Source organism: Pelophylax lessonae (assembly GCF_965119305.1).
Source record: "Pelophylax lessonae genome assembly, chromosome: 8".
Taxonomy (NCBI): Eukaryota; Metazoa; Chordata; class Amphibia; order Anura; family Ranidae; genus Pelophylax; species Pelophylax lessonae.
The window spans coordinates 101,813,405-101,829,389 of NC_138775.1; the positions used below are offsets into that span (position 1 = coordinate 101,813,405).

At 42.4% G+C, this 15,985-nt stretch overlaps 1 protein-coding gene across 1 annotated transcript in view; it reads left to right on the forward strand.

The window, feature by feature from the left end:
* Positions 1-15,985, forward strand: part of CSNK1E (casein kinase 1 epsilon) — an 89,559-nt gene that overhangs the window by 64,908 nt on the left and 8,666 nt on the right. The window contains exons 5-6 of the mRNA XM_082265854.1: positions 8,847-9,075; positions 14,624-14,794. Coding sequence (XP_082121980.1) covers positions 8,847-9,075; positions 14,624-14,794 — 400 coding nt within the window. The remainder of the gene's footprint in view (positions 1-8,846; positions 9,076-14,623; positions 14,795-15,985) is intronic.

Here is a 15,985-nt window from a genome sequence, read left to right on the forward strand (position 1 = left end):
TAGCAATATTTTTCACATTTTTTTATATGAAATTCCCCCCAAAAAAATGTAAAAATCAAAATTTAACATTTTTGGCCAATTTGTTTTATCCTACCTATGTTTGGTAAAAAAAATCGCGAAAAGCGTATTTTGATTGGTTTGCGCAAAAGTTATCGCGTTTACTAACAAAGGGAAAGATTTTTGTCATTTTTTTTTTTTTTTAACGCGTAATGGCGGCGATCTGCGATTTTTTTTTTTTTTGCGGTACTGCGACATTGCGGCGGACAGATCGGACCCTTGACTGACATTTTTGACACTTTTGGGGTTACCAGTGACATTTCTACAGTAATCAGTGCTATACATATGCACTGTTACTGTAAAAATACACTGGCAGTGAAGGGGTTAACTTTATTTGGGAGGGAGGGGCTGTGTGTGTCCCTAGGGGCGTGATTCTTACTGTGATTGGCTGTGGCTCTAGCTGTAAGGACACTGATCAACGGATCTACATACTAGATCCGTGTAATCAGTGTCTTTACAGCGAGGAGAATGACAGGCAGCTTGTTTACACAAGCTGCCTGACATTCTCACTCTTCCCCCGACGATCGCCGAGTGGCCGGCGGACATCGGGTCCGCTGGTCACACGCGCGGGGGGGTGCGTGACCGCGCGGGAGCGCGCCTCCGCGGGCGCGCGCTCGCTCCCCAGACCCTCCCAGGCTAGTGACGTTAATTAACGTCACTCTGCCTGGCAGGGGCTGACCGCCGCAGTAAATCTACTTGCGGCGGTCGGCAAGCAGTTAAACTTGGCTACAATGTGAAGTAGGAAGTGTACAGCTTGTATAACGGTGTAAATTAAACTGAGCTGCAGCACAGTGGCCAAGACCAAAAAAAGAACAGTTGCTCTACATAAAGATGGCCTAGGCTATAAGAAGATTGCCAAGACCCTGAAACTGAGCTGCAGCACGGTGGCCAAGACCATACAGCAGTTTAACAGGACAGGTTCCGCTCAGAACAGGCCTCGCCATGGTCGACCAAAAAAGTTGAGTGCCCATGTTCAGCGTCATATCCAGAGGTTGTCTTTGGGAAATAGTTGTATGAATGCTGCCAGCATTGCTGCAGGGGTTGAAGGGGTAGGGGGGTCAGCCTGTCAGGGTTCAGACCATACGCCACACACTGCATCAAATTGGTCTGCATGGTTGTCATCCCAGAAGGAAGCCTCTTCTAAAGGTGATGCACAGGAAAGTAAACAGTTTGCTGAAGACAATCAGACTAAGGACATGGATTACTGGAACCATGTCCTGTGGTCTGATGAGACCAAGATAAACTTATTTGGTTCAGATGCTGTCAAGTGTATGTGGCGGAAACCAGGTGAGGAGTACAAAGACAAGTGTGTCTATGCCCTTAGAGGGTTAAGGCTATTGATTGACCGATATCATTTTTTACCGCCGATACCGATATTTTGGTCATCGGATATCGGTATCTGCCGATTATTTTCAGACATTAAAATTGTTTTTTTAAATGTCTACAGGTACTGTGGTGGAGGGATCGGGGGGTCTAAAAGACCCCAAACCCCTCCTCTGCACTTAAAAGCATTCAAAATGCCAAGTATGGCTGTTTTTGAATGCTGTAAGTTTTTCAATTCAGTGCCGCCAGTACCCGGAAGTGATGTCATGGCATCACTTTGGCGGTGCCGAATTCAAAGAAATGGAGACCCGGTCAGATGGCGGCGGTGAAGGTAGGATGCCTTCTCAGCTGCATCGGTTGACATTACAAGACAGCCGACCGTTGGCTATGGACACCGTTATGGGGGTTACGCCTCTAGCTGCAGGCATCACCCCGGTTCAAGCACTTTCCCGAAATATCGGCACTATCGGTAAATCAAAAGGCCGATTCCGATATATCGGGTAAAAGTGCATATCGGCCCTCGATATATTGGCTTTGCAGATAATCGGTCGATCACTAGTTAAGGCAGTGCTGGAATATAATGGTGGCCACACAAAATATTGACACTTTGGGCCAATTTTGACATGTTCACTTGGGGGTGTACCCACTTTTGTTGCCAGCAGTTTAGACATTAATGGCTGTGTTGAGTTATTTTGAGGGGACAGCAAATTTACACGGTTATACAAACTGTGCACTCAAAACTTTACATTGTAGCAAAGTGTCATTTCTTCAGTGTTGTCACATGAAAAGATAGAATAAAATATTTACAAAAAATGTTAGGGGTGTGCTTATTTTTGTGAGATACTGTATATTAGAGACAGCTCTATCAATGAATACTTACAGCGAAACAATCCACCTTTTCACTAGCAGTCCCAAGTAAAAACACTGCATTATACCTATAAAACACAGATCTGCCTTGCCGCTTGCCCCCAGGGTTGCTGCAATGAAATTATGGGTGCATTTTGATGCAAGGCCAGCTTTGTACAGTTGTGCTCCTAAGTTTATATACCCTGGCAGAATTTGATTTTCTTGGCTGTTTTCCAGAGAATATGAATAACACAAACTTTTCTTTCACTCATGGTTAGTGTTTGGCTGAAGCCATTTATCAATCAACTGTGTTTACTCTTTTTAAATCATAATGAAAACAGAAACTACCCGAATGACCCCGATCAAAAGTTTACATACCCTGGTGATTTTGGCCTAATAACATGCACACAAGTTGACACAAAGGGGTTTGAATGGCTGTTAAAGGTAACCATCCTCACCTGTGATCAGTTTGGTTTTAATTAGTGTGTGTGTATAAAAGGTCAATGAGTTTCTGGACTCCTGACAGACCCTTGCATCTTTCATCCAGTGCTGCACTGAAATTTCTGGATTCCAAGTCATGGGGAAAGCAAAAGAATTGTCAAAGTTTCTGCAGGAAAGGGTAATTGAACTGTATAGAACAGGAAATGGCTATAAAAAGATATCCAAGGAACTGAGAATGCCAATCAGCAGTGTTCAAACTCTAATCAAGAAGTGGAAAATGCGGGGTTCTGTTGAAACCAAACCACGGTCAGGTAGACCAACTAACATTTCAGCCACAACTGCCAGGAAAATTGTTCGGCATGCAAAGAAAAACCCACAAATAACTTCAGGTGAAATACAGGACTCTCTGAAAACATGTGGTGTGGCTGTTTCAAGATGCACAATAAGGAGGCACTTGAAGAAAGATGGGCTGCATGGTTGAGTTATCAGAAGAAAGCCATTACTAATCAAATGCCACAAAGTATCCCGCTTATATGCCAAACAGCACAGAGACAAGCCTCAAATTTTCTAACACAGTCATTTGGAGTGATGAGGCCAAAATTGAGCTTTTTGGCCACAGCCATAACGGCTACATATGGAGAGTCAACCAGGCCTATGATGAAAGGTACACCATTCCTACTGTGAAACACGGAGGTGGATCGCTGATGTTTTGGGTATGTGTGAGCTACAAAGGCACAGAAAATTTGGTCAGAATTGATGGCAAGATGAATGCAGTGTGTTATCAAAAAATACTGGAGGAAAACTTGCATTCATCAGTCCGGAAGCTGCGCATGGGAAGTACTCGGACATTCCAACAGGACACCGATCCTAAACACAAGGCCAGGTCGACCTGTTATTGGCTACAGCAGAATAAAGTGAAGGTTTTGGAGTGGCCATCTCAGTCTCCTGACCTCAATATCATATAGCCACTCTGGGGAGATCTCAAGCGTGCAGTTCATGCAAGACAGCCCAAGAATTTACAGGAACTGGAGGCTTTTTGCCAGGAAGAATGGGAAGCTTTACCCTCTGAGAAGATAAAGAGCCTCATCCACAAATACCACAAAAGACTTCAAGCTGTCATTGATGTTAACGTTTGATCAGGGTCATTTGGGTAGTTTCTGTTGTCATTATGATTTAAAAAGAGTAAACACAGTTGATTGATTAATAAATGGCTTCAGCCAAACACTAACAATGAGTGAAAGAAGGTTTTTGTGTTATTTATATTCTCTGAAAAATGGCAGAGAAATCATAAATTCTGCCAGGGTATGTAAACTTATGAGCACAACTGTATATGGAACATATCGGGATTCCTGGCATAATTGACGCTGCAGTTAGCTTCTTTAAGAAAAAGTGCTAGTTCCAGAAACTAACTGGTAAAGAAAGTTAGAGGGTATGATGTGCCAGGGGTTGGGCAGTGCAGCCTTTAGCATTGAAGGGTGCTTGAGTTGCTGGATTTCAGCATCCCAAATTTGTCCTTTTTTAAAGATCAACTGAAAAATATTGTATTTTGATAACCAGGCAGTTTTTTTTTTCTTTTTTTGGGGTTTATGTAAACCCTATCAACTAACTTTTTTTTTTTTTTTTCCTGCCCTTTGGCCTGTTTAATATGACTATATAAACAGATCTAAAACATGTTGTTTTTTTTTTTTTTTCTTTGTTTAATAAATGTAAAAAAAACAGACTAGTTGATTTTGACAGAAATCTTGATAGATCACTTTCTTTGCTCTCTGCCTATGCGCAAAGAGGGATTATAAAGATAAGTGTTTTTTTTTTTTTTTTTGAAGCTCATCAAAAATAAAATAGGCAGGGCTGACACCACATACTTCCGAGCCAAAAATACAATGTGAGATCTGGTCAAAGGAAGGTAGAAGCCTATGTTTTCACACATTAACAGTTCTATTTCTGTACTGAGACGTATATAATTTTTCTTCTTTTTGTTTAAATGTTGCTCTGACATACTTTTATTTTTCACGTTTACTTGCAAATTTAGCTGTCCAGCAAAACTGACAGAAGTTGGACAAACACAACAGTCTTCTTATTTTAGTTTTGCATCTTTTAATGAGGCCTTTCTAGCAGTGTTATAGCTTGTCCCTATATCTTTCACAGTAAAATATAAACAGATAGTATTAGACTTATTTACTGTATGAAAGCGCCGCACATAGCTATCACAGTCCCATTGTAAAATCCAGAGAATAGTAGACGCACCACAAGTGCACTATTGATGCAAAGAGTGATCTCAAGATGTCCTCCACCGGTATCACAATACTCCAAGCCTCTTACCCTCTGTACCTGATCAGTATTAGAAACAGAGTATGGAAACAAAGTATAAAACGCATATCAATCCAAAAGAGGGGTCAAAGTTTGCAACCAACAAAATGGTCGACTTCCGTGCGTGGCAATTTTACGTGTCCAGGCTTCACCCAATGTGTTTCGTCACACAAATAGGTTATCAGGGGCGTGCCCTTGATACCGCCTTGTTGCTTGTGAGTATTTTAATGTACTTAAATAAATCTAGATCTGTTTCTAATACTGCACGATGAGGTTTTGTTTTACCCCGCTATGCTGCATGGAGGTAGAGCAGGAATTTTTAGCACTTTTGGGTAAAGTGGCAAAGCTAGGATCAGTCATCATAGTGGGGGAATTCAATTATCCCGACATTGACTGGGATGAGGGGACTGCACACTCACAGAAGGCCCGTCTATTCACGGAAACCTTACAGGACAATTACATGTCACAGTTGGTGGATTCTCCTACCAGAGAAAACGCAACCCTGGATCTATTGATCACTAATGACCCAGACCTAATCTCGGAGGTAGGGGTCCAGGACAACCTGGGCTCTAGCGATCACAGGATGATCACATTTAGCGTAAATAACAATATAGCAAGGCAAGTGGGGAACATAAGAACCCTTAACTTCAGAAGGGCAGACTTTCCAAAATTGTACTCATTGATGGAAAGGGTAAACTGGGACCAAACCTTGGGATCACTGACCACAGAGGAAAAATGGGAATGCTTTAGGAATAAAACAAAGGCATCTTGCAGTGCATTCCTATGGGAAATAAATTTAGAAGAGACAAAGCCAAACCTGGCTGGCTAAACCCTAGTGTGAAAAAACTTATTAGGGGAAAAAAATTGTCCTTCAGGAAATATAAATCAGAGGGCACAGTATTGGCTTTCGACCAATACAAGGAGGCAAATAAGAAGTGTAAACACGAAATCAAGATGGCTAAAATAGACTTGGAGAGACAAATAGCGGAGGATAGTAAAAAAAACCCAAAGAAATTCTTTAAGTATATCAACAGCAAAAAAACTAGGGCAGAGCATATTGCACACATAATTAACGATGATGGGAGGATGGTTACAGAGGACACTGAAAAAGCAACCGTGCTGAATGCTTTTTTCTTGTCAGTCTTTACACAGGAAACGGAGGGATACACTGACCATGAATGTATGGTTAGTAGTAATACACAGGACTTGCCACTATGGCTAACAGAGGGTGAAATCAGGGAAAGGCTGGATAAACTTAACACAAATAAATCACCAGGCCAGGACGGCGTACATCCGAGAATACTCAAAGAACTTAGTAAGACTATATCTAGACCACTGTTCCTGATCTTTGCGGACAGTATTAGGACAGGAGATGTACCAGGGGAGTGGAGGAAAGCTAACGTAATTCCGATATTCAAAAAGGGTCAGAGGCATATACCGGGAAATTTATAGGCCTGTCAGTCTGACATCAGTAGTATGTAAACTTCTGGAGGGGATGATAAGGGGCTATATCGTAGAGTTTAAGGACAACAGCATCATCAGTAGTAACCAGCACGGGTTTACTAATGGGCGTTCTTGTCAAACCAATCTCTTAACATTCTACGAGGAGGTGAGCTGTGAGCTAGATAGGGGCAGACCAGTGGATGTGGTGTACCTAGATTTTGCTAAGGCGTTTGATACAGTTCCCCATAAGCGCTTAATTTATAAAATAAGGTCTGCAGGTATCGACAGCAGGGTTTGCTCTTGGATACGGAACTGGCTAAAAGGGCGTGTCCAAAGGGTGGTAATAAACAGCGCATACTCAGACTGGTCTGAGGTAGTAAGCGGGGTCCCCCAAGGCTCAGTCCTAGGACCAACCTTGTTCAATATATTCATAAACCGCATTGAGGACGGGATCAGTAGTTCAATATCAGTTTTTGCAGATGACACAAAATTAGGCAGGGCAATAACAGCACAGCATGAAGCAGATATCCTACAGAATGACCTGGACAAAATAACGGAGTGGGCAACGACTTGGCAAATGAGGTTTAATGTGGAGAAGTGTAAGGTTTTGCACTTGGGGACTAGCAACATAAAAGCACAATACACGTTAGGAGGGGAACCCCTGGGAGAATCAAAAATGGAGAAGGATCTGGGTGTCTTGGTGGATGATAGACTAAGCAACAGCATGCAATGTCAAGCGGCAGCTGCCAAGGCTAGCAGAATATTAGCATGCATAAAGAAAGGGATGTTTTCCAGAGATAAGACTATAATCCTTCCACTTTATAAAACTCTGGTTCGACCGCATCTGGAGTATTCTGTCCAGTTCTGGTCACCAGTCCTCAGAAGAGATGTGTTGGAGCTGGAGAGGGTCCAGAGAAGGGCAACTAAACTAATTAGGGGATTGGAGGACCTTTGATTATGAGGACCGTCTGTAATCGCTTGATTTATTCTCCCTGGAGAAGAGACGCCTGAGGGGGGACATGATAGCAATTTTTAAACATCTCAATGGGGATCTAAGCTTAGAAAAAAAGCTGTTCAGTCGAAGGGATTGCATGAGGACTCGAGGGCATACAATGTGATTAGAGGAGAAGCGTTTTAACCTTAGGCAACGTGGGGGGTTCTTTACTGTTAGGGCTACAAGATTGTGGAATTCTCTACCACAAGAGGTGGTTTCTGCGGGCAGTATGGTGGCTTTCAAAAGACTACTAGACGTACATCTCGAGGATCAGAACATTCAGGGGTATGCGAGATGATTACAGCCACACACACCTACACAGGTTGAACTGGATGGACTATTGTCTTTATTTGACCTCACCTACTATGTAACTATGTATGTTTATTATCACTTCTGGTGGAGTGCTCTGGTCCTAAAGATGTTAACATACCAGGAGGCCACTCCGGATGCACCGACTGGGGCTGATGTTTAATTGAGTGCTGCTTACCACTTTATTTAGGTGGCCCACAACAGAAGGTAATAGGCTTGAAGTGTTGTGATTTTCAGATCACTCACTCTTTGTGTTAATAGTGCACTTGTGGTGTCTACTATTCTCTGGAGTTTACAATGGGCTGTGATAGACTTTTTATTTACTGTTTTAAAGTGCTGCATATGTACCCTTTTTAGTTATATTTGCTACCAGCAAATTTGTGCTAGCTGCTTTTGCCAAATATTGACTGTTTTAATAATCTGAGCGCAGGACAATTGCTCTATTTTGCTCTAGTCTGTATGCTTGTTCCATGGGAAACAAGTATTAGAGCCAAACAAAATCTGCACTATTTCTTTTTCTGTGACGATAAATGACAGCCCTAGCATGCTGACCTGTTTAGCTATGTAAGGCAGGGGAAGAGACCTGCTATTTCTCTTTTGCAGTTCAGGTCTTGTCCCTCCCCAGCCTGTTAATGGACAGTGAAATGAGAAGCAGCAGACTGATTAGCTTACAGTATTTCTGTTGTGCTCTGCCATCAGCATGATCCTTACATTGCAGCACAACTGATTGGCTTCTTGGCCTGCTTCTCCCTCTCTACCTGATTTCTGCATTAGAGGGACTGCATGAGGCTGATTCAAATACAAGTACTTAACACTGTTTGCATTAAAAAGGATGTATTAATGAATACAGAGCTGCATTATTGTGTGTCTTTATATCTGCCTAGTGTTCAGCTTCAAAAGTCACACTTGGGTATGTTTCCAGAATCGGTGAAACAAAATTTATGATGGTTCTTTTAAAGCCTCTGTAATTTTTGAGAATGTAACAGACGGGTTACTCACTGTATATAGTTCTAGTTGGCATGCCAGTATATGCTTAGAGTAATTATAAATGTATTAGTCATCTGGGGGTAGAACCTCTCTGGTATTTGCTCTTTTCTGTAACCCATTCTTTTTGTATTTGTACTAGATCAGCCGTATTGAGTACATCCATTCCAAGAACTTCATTCATCGGGATGTTAAGCCAGACAACTTTCTGATGGGCCTTGGAAAGAAGGGAAATCTAGTCTATATTATAGATTTTGGTCTAGCCAAGAAGTATCGGGATGCTCGGACACATCAACACATCCCTTACAGAGAGAATAAGAACCTTACTGGGACTGCAAGATATGCATCTATAAATACCCATCTGGGCATAGGTAAGTAAGAATGTAAAAGAAAGGATGTTCATGTTTTCACATAAATCTTTTCAATAAGTGTTTGTTTTAAAAACCTTGTTTTTTTGTCTATATTTCTGTATGCACTATGATGTATGCTTTATATTTGGACTGGTGGACTCTATCGTTGAGGTAGTTCTCTAATTTTGCCAAGACAGAATCTGGTCTCTCAATGTGGTCAACAGCCACAATTCTCTTTCATCCAAGAACAGGTGGAAATGATTCTTTACTTTGTTCACAAATCTTCCATAAGCAGCAACATGAAGCTGGTTAAAAACATTTAGGTAGATGGTACAGACCTCATGTGATGTTGTGCCTCATCTTTGCAGAGACACCAAGGTGAAGGAGCGTACCCAGAAGATAATAAACTGCACTTTTCCAACAAAATATCTTTCAAAAATTAGATCTGTACTTGTTCAGCTCTTTAATGTATGCCAGTATGTGTATATTGGGAAAAGCCACATGTTCACACCTGGTCTTTGTGATACAGAAATTTTTTTCTAAATCTGAAGAAGCTTTTAGTAAGGGCAATCAAAGTCTTATGGAAAACAAATTTTATTTCATGCTTAGAATGCCTTCTAATTCTTGGTAGTAAACAATATGACAAGGTGCAACTTTTGGTTATATGCCCAACTTGGGGCCATTGGCTTCATTACACCTCTTTGTGGCACCCCCTCCCCCCCCCCCCCTGGATTTTTTTCTGTTCCCTTCTACTTACATTATTTTTGAACTAATTCTGTTTTTCCTTCCCTACTTTGACACCTATAGAACTATTTACCCTCTCTAAATTTCCTCTGTGTCCTATGCCTCATTACAAACAGAAAATTTCCCAGCTTACTATCTAGCCTGCAAAAAAAACAAACAAATTAGCCCTGTCTAACATTTCATGTTCTAAACAGCGGATTTAGCCCCAGTTCACATTGAATCCAACTTTGAAATTGTGCGACTTTACTTCAAATCTCACAATTTCATAGCCTCATGTCAGTGCAACTTTAGGTGCGACTTGGCTGGCATCTCTGGGACTTCATGCACACATTTCTATGTAAGTTTTCAAAATGGTGTGGTACCACAAAGTAGGTGTCTAACAGATTTGAACAGTTCCATTGCTGGCAATTGGGTGCAACTTGAACCTGTCACATGACAAGTCGCACTGGTGTGAACGGGGCTTAGTTACATCGATTTGTAAATATATGGATGTAGCACCCTACAAGGTAGGTGTTAGGCAAAGTATAGTAGGCCCTAGCTGCCTAACAGCAGGGCAATGCTTTTCAGCTGGGCTGTCATGTCTCCCAGGTGTAGCTGTTGAGACTGGGGAGTCTCCCCCACTGTGCTCCATGAGAGGGTTCTCATTGGGCAGTGGTGGAAACCCAGCCAATGGCACACTCAGGCCTGTATCTACCCAAGAAAGGCAGATTCTGCCGCACAGAATTCTGGGAGTGGGTATAAGTTTGAGGGGAGCGCATGACGCAGCGTCTTTGGCAGGAAGTGGAGTCCCAGGAGGGAGAGTACGGCTTTCTCTCCTCCTGTCGGCAGGATCGGTTGTCCCTGGCGGCTTGCCTGAGAGGACAGAGTGAGCTGATCTACAGAGAGGATCCTGTGTGCCGAGGACCAGCGGAGCAGAGGGGGTCCAGTTTCAGGAAAGCATTCCCAGTTTGGGGTTTGCTTAGCAGAGGGGACCACTCCGAAGGTCCAAGGGATCAAGGAGCCAGCTAGCGGTAAAGGGGGGGTGCCAGTGAGGACCCTGAAGTTCAGAGGGGGTGCCTAGTGAGAGGACCCAGAAGTGTAAAGGGGGTGCTAGCGGTTGGGCCCTGAAGAGTTAATGTGTACAGCGTACCTCAGTCAGTGTAGGGCTGGAGGGAGCTTTTTACAGGACTTTTGAGCTAACCAGAGTGTCAAAAATCAAGTTCAGCAAGTCAGTATTTTACAAGCGCCAGCAGGCGTTAGTCGGCATATAGCTGGCGTTAAGACAGCGTTAACAGGCATTTTTCTGCTAAGTGTCCCTGTTGTACCTAGTTGAGCCAGAGGAATATCCCACTCATTCCCTTTTCCCATTCCCCATTATCAAATAAACAAAACAAACCAAAGATGCCGGAATTGTTGTCTCCAATATCACACTTGGGCATTCAGCTTAAATGGGCTGAAGGTGTCACCGGTAACAATGGCAGACCCACATCAGGCCCAATGCCTGGAAAACCTGCTAAATGTAAAAGCCACAGTACCTCATCAAGGCTCCTCTGTATAGTGTGTTCCTAAATATAGATTTGAGAGTCTCTAAGTTGGAGAACATATAGCACTGGATAAATTAAGGGCAGGTTTGCCTTGAGGGAGCCAACTAATTCTTAAAGGCACGGGGACACATTGGAAGCCCATCCTCATATCTAATGCATATATTTAATAGAAAAAATGTCTAGAAGAATATGAACTTTAAATATCAAAAAGGGGAATTCCAAGTTTACTTTCTCTGAGGTAGACACTGTAATGTCATCCGCCTGCCACTCCACTTCAGCCAATCAGAGAGAGCCTTGTTTTCATTTACAAAAATACATGGCTTCTCCTAAATCGGGTAGATGCGCTAAGACCATCTCTTTATGTACAGCTGACGGGAAGTCATTAATACTGCTTCTGGAACACAGTGTCTCTTATTGTATGTAATACTACTACAGTCTTTTAAAAGAGATGCATGCATTTTTTTTTTTTTTTTTTAAGATTCATATTTGGGTGGATGCAGCATCGGTCCGATGCTGCATCTTTCCCCTGGCGCCTCTAACACTTAAGAACCGAGTAATCAAACACCACCAATCGCTCAGTTCTCTCAGCTCCGTGAGCAGAGAGCTGTTGACTGTCAGTCAACACCAGACTAAACTTTATGACTAACTTCATATTTTAGACCATATTACAGTGCCTTGAAAAAGTATTCATACCCCTTCGGAACTTTCCACATTTTGTCATGTTACAACCAAAAACGTAAATGTATTTTATTGGGATTTTATGTGATAGACCAACACATAATTGTGAATTGGAAGGAAAATGATAAATGCTTTTTTACATTTTTTAACAATGCATATCTTAAAAGTGTGCATTTGTATTAAGCCCCCTTTACTCTGATACTCCTAACTAAAATCTAGTGGAACCAATTGACTTCAGAAGTCACCCAATTAGTAAATGGAGTCCACCTGTGTGTAATTTTAATCTCTGTATAAATACAGCTGTTCTGTGCGGCTCTGAGGTTTGTTAGAGAACCTTAGGCCCTTTTCACACAGGCAGACCGTTCAGATCCGTCTGTCAGTTTTTTTTTTTGGCGGATCTGAACGGTCACCCCATGCATCTCTATGGGGCATCGGATGTCAGCAGGGACATGTCCGCTGACATCCAATCTGTCAAATCTGGATGGATGGAAACCCTATTTTCCATCCGTCCAGCGGATCATATCGGATGGGATCGGATGAGAACGGACAGACAGTCCATTCCCATCCGATTCCCCCATAGAGATGCATGGGGACCTGACAGCTGTGTCTCCGCACACAGCACAGAGAACAGCTGTCATCCTCCTGCTCAGCGGGGGATCGGCAGATCAATCCCCCGCTGAGAAAAACTGAGTCCGTCCGTCCGGACTCCATGTGTGAAAGAGCCCTTGGTGAACAAACCACATCATGAACGCCAAGGAACACACCAGACAGGTCAGGGATAAATAGTGTGAGTTGTCAATCAGCGCAATTTGTTTGATATAATCTGTACAGAGTGAGTTGCTAGCCAACACCTATCAGTGATTCAAACTTCTAAAATAAACTATAATCCAAATTGGTGTAGGTCAATTCTCCTATAAATGTAAATACCTTAAATCAACAATGTAAAATTACAGAACAGATATCTAGTGAAATGTGCATCAAAGAAATATTCTAAGAAATCTCTTCTAAAATTATAGTCCAACAAAAGTCCACCTATACAAAATTGATTAATCTTATCCAACTTCAGCCAAGGTGACACAAATAAATTGAATCCACCAACAGTGTAGAATAACCTCTTGCCTCACTGACATGACCTCTGCATTACCAGTAGGTGACACCACTCAGTTTTCCCTCTCTGGGGATGAAGCAAACGGCTAGTGTTTCCAATCCTTCAGTGCCTCCTATTCAGATTGATGGATCTCAGAAGAAAAAGCACACAACCCTAGTGCTCTCTTGTTTAAAACTCTCATTTTATTAAAAAGGGTGAATTTCTGCACTTACAAGAAATAGCACTATGGGCAGTGCTGCCCATGAATCGCTCGTCTTGCAGACCCTGGCAAGACAGCTTAATGCAGAGATGGCCGCAGGATGATATAATGTACGGGGTTCCTCATCCTATACGTACTTTTACATCCAATGATCGGGACTTCCTCAGTGGCACGGGGGGGGGGGGGGCTGAATACAAATACACACCACATTTTTCAGATATTTATTTTTAAAGTTTGAAAACCATTTATCATTTTCCTTCCACTTCACAATTATCTGCCACTTTGTGTTGGTCTTTCACATAAAACCCCAATAAAATACACTTACATTTTTGGTTGTAGCATGACAAAATGTGGAAAATTTCAAGGGGTGTGAATACTTTTTAAAGGCGATGTACACGTGTTTTTAGGGTGTAACATGGTTGCAAGCTGACTCCTTTTACCATCTCTGACACCATGCAGGGGTGAAAGGGTTCTGCTCTCTTTTGAATTCCCCACCCACACAGCTACATCATTCATTCAGAGATCTACTGCACTTGTAGTCCACTGACACTTTCTCTAACACTCTCACTGAAAGTTCTTGCCTTGGTATGGACTGGGAAACTAGAGGAGCTTGTGCATTGCAATTGCAACACACTGATTGCAGATGCAATCCTTTGCAGGCTCATTTGCAAAAAAAAAAGTAATAAATGCACTTCTTTTTTTTTTTTTTTGTTTTGCTGAAAATATGGACGCATGTATTTGTTTTGCAAAAGGCGGAGTTAAGTGTGAGAAAACCTCTGTACACATGGTTTTCTCGTATACAATCTCATAAAGTACATTATATAGCTCCAAGCCAACCCTGAAATGATGGTGTATCTGCTTCTCTATGTGATATATAAGAACTTATCTCTGTATATCTAGCTTTTTTTTTTTTTTTATGAAGACCTGTATGTTGGCATGATAGTTTGTACTCTTTTGACTTGAAGATTTTTTTTTTTTTCTTAAATAGGGACAGGTAGCTGTCAATGTATTTTTTTTTTTTTTATTGCGTAGGAAAAAAACCAAAAGCATTTTATGAAGTATATATTGGATATTTGCATTGTTCATGCTTATGGTTTGCTGGGTTGATTTAGAAAATTGGAGAAAAGATCAGTGTCTGCTTCCAGTAGCAACCGATTCTGTTTCAGTTGCCATTGCAAATTTAGTGAAAAACTTCTAACATTTTAAATGGTTCCTAAAAGCAGCAAAACAGAATTTCTGAAACCCTTTTGTTTGAGGTTTGTAAAATGTTGAGTTGGAAAAAGACAACCATCTCAAGGTTTCTTTGTTTCCATGCAGAGCAAAGTCGCAGGGATGACTTGGAGAGCTTGGGCTATGTGCTTATGTACTTTAACCTGGGGTCACTGCCTTGGCAAGGACTGAAGGCAGCAACTAAGCGGCAGAAATATGAACGAATTAGTGAGAAGAAAATGTCTACCCCTATTGAGGTCCTCTGCAAAGGATACCCCTGTAAGTACCTATTTGTATATGTTGGCAAACTTAAAGACTTGGATTGTTTTTTACTTTATTTACTGCAGTGTGCCTATGTAGAGTTGGGTGTCCGGGCCAAGCATGAGTGTGGCCTGAACGTTTGCTGTTCGCCCCCTTCGGGGAACACTTGCATTTGCAGGGTGTTCGGCAGGTGTTTGCCCAAGCTTTCTGCAATGTGTATTCTGCTCCCTGATTGGGCAAAGTTTTGCCCATTCAGGGAGCAGTAAAAGCTGGTTGTTAGGGAGCAGGCTGGGAAGCCGGCCGCAATGTCCTTAACCACTTGCCGACCGCCGCACGACTATTTATTGCGGCGGTCAGCCCCTCACAGACAGAGCGACGTAGTACTACCTCGCTAGCCTGTGAGGGTCTAGGGAGGGAGCGCGCGCCCCCGCGCGGTCACAGACCCCCCCCCCCCCCCCCCCGCGCGTGTGACCGGTGGACCCGATGTCCGCCTGTCACTCGGCGATCGTCGGTGCAGAGGGAGAAAGGCAGGCGGCTGATGTAAACAAGCCGCCTGTCATTCTCCCCTGTGTAGGAATAGTGATTATACGGTTCTACTATGTAGGACCGTTGATCACTGTTCCTACACCTCAAGCCACAGCCAATCACAGTTAGAATCACGCCCCTAGGGACACACATAACCCCTCCCTCTCAAAAAAAGTTAACCCCTTCACTGCCAGTGTAATTTTACAGTAACAGTGCATATGTATAGCACTGATTACTGTAGAAATGTCACTGGTAACCCCAAAAGTGTCAAAAATGTCAGTCAAGGGTCCGATCTGGCCGCCGCAATGTCGCACTACCGCAAAAAAAAATTGCAGATCGCTGCCATTACGTGTTAAAAAAAAAAACAACAAAAATGACAATCTTTCCCTTTGTTAGTAAACAAGATAACTTTTGCGCAAACCAATCAAAATACGCTTTTTGCCTTTTTTTTTTTTTACCAAACATATGTAGCATAAAATAAACAAAAATTGATGCACTTTTTTGTTTATAGCGCATGATCAAAAAATTGCACAGGTGATCAAATGCCACCAAAGGAAAGCTCTGTTTGTGGGAAAGAAAGGGACGTCAAATTCGTTTAGGTACGGCGTCGCACGACCGCGCAATTGTCCGTTAAAGTCACGCAGTGCCGAATCGCAAAATAGGCCCTGGTCAGGAAGGGGGTAA